General features: G+C 32.4%; 1 protein-coding gene across 2 annotated transcripts in view; it reads right to left on the reverse strand.

The window, feature by feature from the left end:
* LOC108688255 (transferrin) overlaps positions 1 to 8,226 on the reverse strand; it is an 11,109-nt gene extending 2,883 nt beyond the window's left edge. Inside the window, exons 1-15 of one of the 2 annotated variants that reach the window (XM_018194435.1) lie at positions 7,695 to 8,226; positions 6,861 to 7,065; positions 6,147 to 6,249; positions 4,840 to 4,973; positions 4,464 to 4,591; positions 4,236 to 4,380; positions 3,898 to 4,055; positions 3,619 to 3,740; positions 3,287 to 3,438; positions 2,593 to 2,839; positions 2,361 to 2,509; positions 2,094 to 2,261; positions 1,740 to 1,847; positions 1,535 to 1,665; positions 1,296 to 1,451 (exon numbers count right to left, since the gene is read on the reverse strand). In XM_018194435.1, the coding sequence (XP_018049924.1) occupies positions 1,296 to 1,451; positions 1,535 to 1,665; positions 1,740 to 1,847; positions 2,094 to 2,261; positions 2,361 to 2,509; positions 2,593 to 2,839; positions 3,287 to 3,438; positions 3,619 to 3,740; positions 3,898 to 4,055; positions 4,236 to 4,380; positions 4,464 to 4,591; positions 4,840 to 4,973; positions 6,147 to 6,249; positions 6,861 to 6,972 (2,013 nt within the window). In that variant the 5' untranslated portion in view covers positions 6,973 to 7,065; positions 7,695 to 8,226. Of the gene's footprint in view, positions 1 to 1,295; positions 1,452 to 1,534; positions 1,666 to 1,739; positions 1,848 to 2,093; positions 2,262 to 2,360; positions 2,510 to 2,592; positions 2,840 to 3,286; positions 3,439 to 3,618; positions 3,741 to 3,897; positions 4,056 to 4,235; positions 4,381 to 4,463; positions 4,592 to 4,839; positions 4,974 to 6,146; positions 6,250 to 6,860; positions 7,152 to 7,694 lie in introns of both variants that reach the window. The other variant, XM_018194434.1, reaches the window with a different exon arrangement.
* Between the last annotated feature and the right edge of the window lie 144 nt (positions 8,227 to 8,370).

Consider the following 8,370-nt stretch of genomic DNA (forward strand, 5'->3'; position numbering starts at 1 on the left):
TTATACATTATAGGTTATGTTTTTACGTTTTTACTAGTCTAACAAGCCTATAATTTGTGGAAGAGAAATAAAGAGAAAAAAAAAATGTCTTTCGTCAAAATCTAAATCTCTTTTTCTCTTTTTTTTTTCTTTATGGACCTAATATATTTTTGCTCTAAATATTTTTAGGTAATTAAAATATTTTTTTATTATGATTACCGCACGAACATTTCATAAGACTTTTAAAGAAAATTACTTTAGCTTGGCGCGGTTGGAGCAGTGGCGTATGATCGGAAAAAACGTCTGGCTAGCGGAACCTCGACAGCTGGAGAATCAGGAAAACTGCATGGAATCGTGAGTGCGACTGGAACAGCGATCGGTTGCGGTATTTACGTTGATAAATGCGGCTCTGTGTCTGTTTCGGGTTGCGATAAAGCTATTTATAAATACGCGCCAGCCCAGAAGATCTTACGACGACTGCGGCGAAAGGCGATGTCGATCGACGAAGCGGTTGCTGAAGTGTTAAAAGATTTCAAAGAAGAAACTGGAGGATCATTTCCACCGGAATCCGACGTAGGTGTAATCGCATTGACTGCCAAAGGAATACCATCAGTATCCTTTAAGTGTCCACATTTTCCTTGGGCGTATTGTGACAAAGGCTATGTGTATTACGGATGCGCGAGGAACGAGATTTTCTCAGAAAAAATCGATATCATCGAGCGACCATTAGACTGCATGTGTGAAGATTCAAATTAGATCAAATGCGCGATTCACCAGAGAATCGTTAGATTTTAGTCAGAGCAATACACTCAACTGACGCATCTCTGATCAAAATCAATTGCATCTCAATATTTATTTGCATTTTTAGTATCCGGAACATAATTCCTTTTTTCTTCCTTTCTTTTATACACAGAGTGCTTTACTGAATCAATTTGGAATAATCTAATCCGATTTTTTTATGATTTTTAATGTTTTTATTATATGGAAAAAAAAAACAACTTTGCTGAAGTAAATTTAGCTAACTCCGAAAATAATTATGCTAAACCATCGAAATAATTATGTAGGACGCTCAAACATGATGACATTGCTGAAAAAGTTTTGACATTGAACAACCAGCTTGATCATTCAATACAATTACTGTTGTACTTACTATCTATCTAACAAAATTATTTTAGATCCGTTATCCACCTAAAATTATTTTAGATCCGTTATCCACCTAAATTTTTAGATACTTTAACAAAATCGTTTCTTCCATGTTTAGATTGAGTTACATAAATTTTTTTTCGCGAAATAAAACTAATTCGTACTCAACTTACAGGAAAGATAACACCATGATTATCCTCGTAAGGCCCGTATAATAAGAATGTGGGTGCTTGTCCATTGAATTTTCTTCCAAATATCTTATCCATTTCAAGTAGCATCGTATAAATTTCTTGGCGTCTTAGATTCGTGATATTCTCGTGTGCCATTATCTGCCGAGACAAAAAAAATTCATATTTGTAATAAGAACATCTAATATTAGCTAAATCATATGTTAAAGAGAAAATAGTTATACCGATCCGAGAGACGTCCAAGCGAGCAAATACGGAACTCTTTTTATAGCTTCCGCCAAAGTCGGACCTAATACTCTGTACTTAGGCAAACGATTTATATTCTTATTATCAATTCTCTCGTAATAAAAATCACCTGTGATATTAGAAGGTATTAGATAGAACCATAATAAAGATAGTTAACCAAAACAATTAATCGACTCAACTCACCCGCTTCCGTTTTGTTTTCTATGACTTTTAAATTGACGAAGGCAACGTCGACAACACCGGAAGCCAAGTAATTAAAAGTACTTAGATCATCACCAGCATGTTCCGCACCTGCAACGAGATTACAATTTTGATTATTCATCAACTCATTTCTTGTATGATCATAACGTGTTTTATATCTTTCTTCTATACATTGTTCTTAGCGAATCGAGAATTTAAACGGTCTATTACACACACACACACACACACACACACACACACATTTATTTATGCGTCCATATCTTTATGATTATAGTTCATTTACGAGCGCTTTGCACACGCTTATAATTGTGACTGTATGTATTCTCTATATCTTACCTTCCTTGCATAACGAATGTAAATTAACTGGGAGCTCGTTGCCATTATTTTTATTATTCCATCCGAGGACACAGCTATCTTTGAAGAATTTTGAAATAGCCTGCGCGTCCGAACAGTCCCAATTTCCATTCGACTCGTTCCTCATTAATGTTACAAAAGCGTTCCAACCTGGGACCAAGAGACCATAACGGCGAAATGGATTAAAAGCAATTCTGGGGTAACTGAAACTGCGAAATACGAAATTATATCCCATTTATATAATCGCACCGACGCTTCTGTAGCCTGTGAAGGCCGCCTTGGCACCTTTAAGATCCTTCATAACTCTGAACTTGGAATTCCTCTTGACAACCGCCGCAATCCTATTCAACTCTTGTCGGCTGTGCGCCATCGCATGGATAATAGACTTCAAACCCATCCTGCGAGAGAAACGATTTGAAAAAAATATTTTCAATTTTTATTTGTCATGCTTACGTTGATCCGCTAATATTTAGGTATTTACATTTTATTTTCGAGAAGCTCTTCAGGCCGCGCCAAAAAAATGTCCGTTCTTCCTTCCCGTATGGCCTCTACGCATGCTTCTCTACTAGTTTCTTGAAAGCAGGAGATCAACGGTTCTACACCGTAAACGATAGAAGCGACTCTTAGCCAGCTGCACTTACGCTTTTCGAGATTGGATACTAGACACCAACGTACGTCTCTTGATGGTAGACAACCCGTTCGAACATTAGCGCTCAAGAAGTTTGGATCTTTGATCAGAACATCCACATTGTTGAAACAAATGAAATATATTATTTATCATATTACATTCATAAATATTTCTAGAAGATTTTTTTATAAGAAACTTTTATATATTGATTCTAATTTAGATTAAAGTTATTCCACTGTCAAATCTTAGTTAACAATTAAATTAATAATTAATAATTATTAACAGATTTTTGATAAATAGAAACACAACTTTTTGATAAATAGAAACAAACAAACTAACAAATTGCATACATTAAAATGTTTATATGGTTCAAAAAACTCTATTTAACGTAGTTATAATAAACGTTATCAAGTGCGAGGAAAATTTAATTTATTGTGAAATTGACAATTATGTAGTTGTTCAGTGATTAACAAATAATAGATTATATGTTTTAACAAATTACTTATTATAAGAAATCAAAAATAAATAACCATAGTATATACATTACATCGATGTAAGTAATCATCGGGCGTTTGCAAATCTTTCACGTCAGTAGAGGTAATGTAATAGTTCTCCATCAACTGTAAGACATTGGATTCCCAACTGAACGTTCTGTTTATCATCGAATTCATCATATGGGCGATATTTTCAGCATTCGATCTGATGAAAAGGAAAACTTTTTAAAATGTTTCAATCCTACATAAATTATATGTTAAAAAAAATTAAAATGTTACGAAGTCACTTCACGAAGGAGCGACGTAAAACTCTTTAATTCTTTAGGGTGAATCTCATTCCAAAAGAGTGAAATCTCATTCCAAAGAATTTAGAGAGAACACTTACGGTCTTGCTACAATGACCGGCCATGGTTTAGATATCCAGATGCAGGGTTCCTCAAAGTTTAGCGGTCTCGTGGTGCCGTCTGGGCATAAAAATTTGTAATCTTGCACATCGATCATCTGTGCCTGTGTCAAGTATACTAGATGTTAGTACCGCGAGTTGCATTGCAATTCATTTAAATTATAACTTTTTAGAATAACTTAGAACGAGATTGGTTCTTTCTGAGCTCACCGTTTCAAAGACATTGCAATTGCATTGTCTGTAAGTTGACTTGTTAGTTACCTTGAAATGTACGCGAGCATCTCCTAATCTGACCCAGGCAACGTCGCCTATGCCATCGGTGAGACACAACAGGGCACCCTCTCGTCCATAATATTTGTCGGTGTTGTAACAGCTAGCTGGCTTCTCGCAAGCGGCACAGAGATTCCTATATTTCGATTCTGTGAATGATAATAAGGATTTTTCCTTATTCGTACACGAAGAAATGAAAACTTTCATTACATGTTATATAAATTATATTGTATAAATAAATTATGTAATGATTATAAATAAATCTAAATATGCACACGCATTTAAAATAGAATGTTTGTATACGCACATGTTTGTAATTGAATACATACTCAATTGATAATCAAATGTTGTGTCTGCCGACCAAGGGCCAGCGATGCAAGCCATTTCGAAGTAGTTGGACAGAGCATGCATTCTGTTCTCGAACAGCGTCATGTTTGCGTCGCATTCTTTTTTAATTATCAGATTCTCAAAATACTGAAATACGAAAGATCGATAGATAAAACGATAGATAAATATGATTCTAAAGCGCACGCTGATACAAAAAAAGAATCACCAACCATTGAGAAAATTTTAGTCCAATCATCGACTGTATCTAAACCGGGATGACACAATCGCTTTCCCTTGACATCCCATATACGTTGCACATTTTTGTGTGCTATGGCCACTACCTTAAAACGATGGTCATCTAAAAAAAAGAACGTGTCATTTGAGATAATTGTATAATGTTGAGATAATTGTAATTTTAATGTAGTTGATTTTTTGATATCAAATCAGTCCCGATTATTTATAATAATTGATTTGAAATAAATAAATTCCTTAAATAAATTTACAATTTAAATTTACCTAAAAATAAGTGATTGAAATTTAAATTGAAATTCATATCGATAAAGTTCAGACACTTTATTCTCGTAATTTTTTTATCTTAATAATTACCATCTGAGAAGAGTCTTAATTCATTCGTGACTAGTACACTGTATAATTTGTAGTTTCTTATCGCCACAAGTTCTTCTGGCTCCAACACAGTGAAGTCGACATCACCATTGGCTACTCGACGTAAACACCCAAATCTATAAAGAATTATTTTCATATAAGAAGAATTATTTTCATATATTTTCTAATACTCGTATTGAAAAATTGATCAATTCATAAGTTTTGCAATCAAATCAGTTTTTCCGAAAAAGCCATATCTTCAATGAATTTTTTAATAAACAGAAAATTATTTTCTAAATGATTCACGTTTTATATACATATACACGTTTTATATACATATACACGTTTTATGTATAAGATAAAGAAGTGCTAAAAATATATAGTGCTTCTCGAGTAAAACTTAAGTGATACGTTACATATCTTTTTATCATTCCAATCCAAGTAATAATTTTAATTCTTCTTTTTACTCTAAAGATATTTTTATTGAAAGTCTTTTTCTTATTCTAAATTTTCAATCTAAGTAATAGCAGCTTTAATTCTTTGACAAAAATCATTATTCCTCGAAAAAAATTATTTTACCAAATTAAAAATTGAAACCTAAATGCTATAGTTTTAACTTAGCCAAGTTAAATTCTATTATATTAAAAAAAAAAGCAAAACTAAATTGTACTATTTTTGTTATTTAACTTTAATGATATGTATCAATCGTATAAATCGTATAAAAGATTTGATATTTACAACTAGCATTAAGTTAATTTTCTAAATGATTCATATTATATATATATAAGGATATCCCGTAAAGATAGGAACAATGGGAAACTTAAGATAGAAACAACATGGGGAACTTAAGGGAAAATTCCAGAGATCATTTTGAGACGAAAATCTTAATATCGAGGGAAAATATCTTTTAACAGAAGAAATATCAATAATTAGCAATATCAGTAATTGTATCTTTGCATACATATAATATATTTATTTGTATTTTTTTATTGATATTTACAAGAGGCAATAATTAGCTTTCACTTTTAGCATTTTGCAACATACTATATTCTAACGCGCAAATTTTAGGCGATATAATTCGCTAACTTTAAATGATTACAATTAAAAAATTATTATAGCTTCGATATTTTGGGAACTTTTGTCTCAAAATAATCTTATAACTTATTACATGTCTATTGTTATGATATATTATTACGAAATGTCTTTTAACTTGTTTAGAACAAAAAAAGAAACAAAAGTTTCTAAATATTAACCATTGAAAAAACTTCCATCGTAGAAAATTTTATCGTGTCATTATGCGTTATACTTGCCTATCAGTTTCTATAATACATTCTACCGGACTCTTAGCCAGTTTCGGACAGAGTGAAAGAATTCTTTGCGTAGTATGTACACTATCGACTAAGCACAGTGACCCTAAAACATCGATTTTATATTTTGTATACAAGATTTTTTTTAATAGAAAAAACAAGAAATATATTTGAGAATACATATTATTGATCTGACGTATTATTTATCTTTTTCACATGTTCAAAACAAATTTATTAATATTTATATAAAGAAACAATTTATTGTTACTTATATGATTATTATAATTGATTATTATCATTATATGATATTTTGGACAAAAAATAATTATTAATATACAGAAGAGTTCAATTTTAAAGTTTTCATGTAAACGTATTTCAGATGCTTGCCTAGCAAGAAGTATGCAAAAATAGTATAATAACAATTAAATAAAACACACACACGCTGCACACACAAGCGTGCAACCTTGCAATTACCTTTTACGTGATACGATGAAACTACTTGTGTGTTGTATTAGCAAATATATAGTTTAGCAGTTTAACCGAGAAATTAACGGAGAATTATTTTTTTTTCCATAATAAAAATTTTCTTATTAATAATATTTATTTGTCATCTATGGATTAATTTACTTGGACAATATTTCGAAATATGACATTTCGCAGTCCTCACTGATGTGATAACAAGAATACTAGTTTCGCAATTTCCTGTGTCTTACTTACACTTGTTAGCAGCATTGACGTATTCGTAACTATTTACGAAAGCTGTGACAAGAGAGAAAATGAACCAACAAACTATACGAAAATTCATGATCGATCTTCGCTCTGCTACCATTCCTTTGAATAAAATCGTCTATTTAACAGTACTTCCCGAAAAAAGATTTTCCAATTAATGCCACCGCACTCTCATGATTATTTGATGTGATCACTGTTATCGTACAAAGAACAGTAATATGATATAATTATCACTGAGTTATATTTTGCTGGACCAATTCAAGTAAAGTCACTTGTATTCTAAACGTTATATATAATTACAATAAATAATTATCCACTTAATTTAAGTAATTTTACGCGCAAAAAGTTTTCGGATTATTTTCAAAGAATTGAGATATTTTTCAATATGTTAATAAAATATATCTAACAATAAGAAGAATTTATGGAAATAATAACGTTCATTTTTAAATATATTCTTTCACGTGATATCTAATCGCCGACAATAATAGGTTTCAAACGATCATCTTTTTTAAGATAAGCAATAGATATGCTCACGATACGTATATGTAAAATAAAGCATTCAGCGTAAAAAATATGTATTTTTCCTTGTTAAAAAACCGAATTAAGTCGAGTTATAATTTATTACTCAAAAAGTATCGATTTTTCAATCAATATCGATGTGTACAATTTTCACGAAACGATTAGGATAACAATGCAGTCTTTTGTGTTTGGAGCACGCGTTTCTGTTGAAATGTTGTCGGTACCAAAATATAGTAGATGCCTAGATAGAACCGCACACTTTCGCTTTCCGTCCTTGAGACTTTTTGCCAACGCAAGGAATACCTTTTTGTAGAACCGCTTCGAGATCGCTTATATCACTGAATCCACAACTGATTATAATTAAAAACGAAAGTTAACGTCTCTCCAATTTGAAATTGTTCATGTCTAACAATAATAAGTTTTGAAATATGTTTTCCTCAGTAAATTCTCAAGTATAGTTGATCTCTTGAATAGTTCAATCACTCCGAAAATTTTCAGATTAAAATGCTTAAATTCACAAAGAGATGCCCATTTCTCCTGTTATTCCAATCTTGAAAAATGCTGACTCGCGTTCGATCTTTCAACTCTTCCATCGCGTGCTTTTACACTGAGATTCTTTTTCGCTCTTCTTGTTTATCTACGGCATTCCGTAGGCAGAACGAGAGACGCGTGTTCTGCTGAGAATATGCCCGTGAGAAGACCGCGAGAACTCGCGGTTGAAAATATCATCTGACACGCAATCGCGAGTATAAAATAACCACACTGAGTATGAAGGTCCACGAATCCCGAACGAAGTAGATGAATGACGATCGAAGTTTCTGACTGTCCAGCGGCATGTAGCGTGATGATACCCGGCGCTGATCGGTCAGGAAAGTCCAAGTATGCGGGGAGCTGGAATGATTAAATCTGGTGGGAGAGAAAGAGAGAGAGAGAGAGAGAGAGAGAGAGAGAGAGAGAGAGAGAGAGAGAGAGAAAAAAA

The sequence above is a fragment of the Atta colombica genome, unplaced genomic scaffold, assembly GCF_001594045.1.
Source record: "Atta colombica isolate Treedump-2 unplaced genomic scaffold, Acol1.0 scaffold228, whole genome shotgun sequence".
Taxonomy (NCBI): Eukaryota; Metazoa; Arthropoda; class Insecta; order Hymenoptera; family Formicidae; genus Atta; species Atta colombica.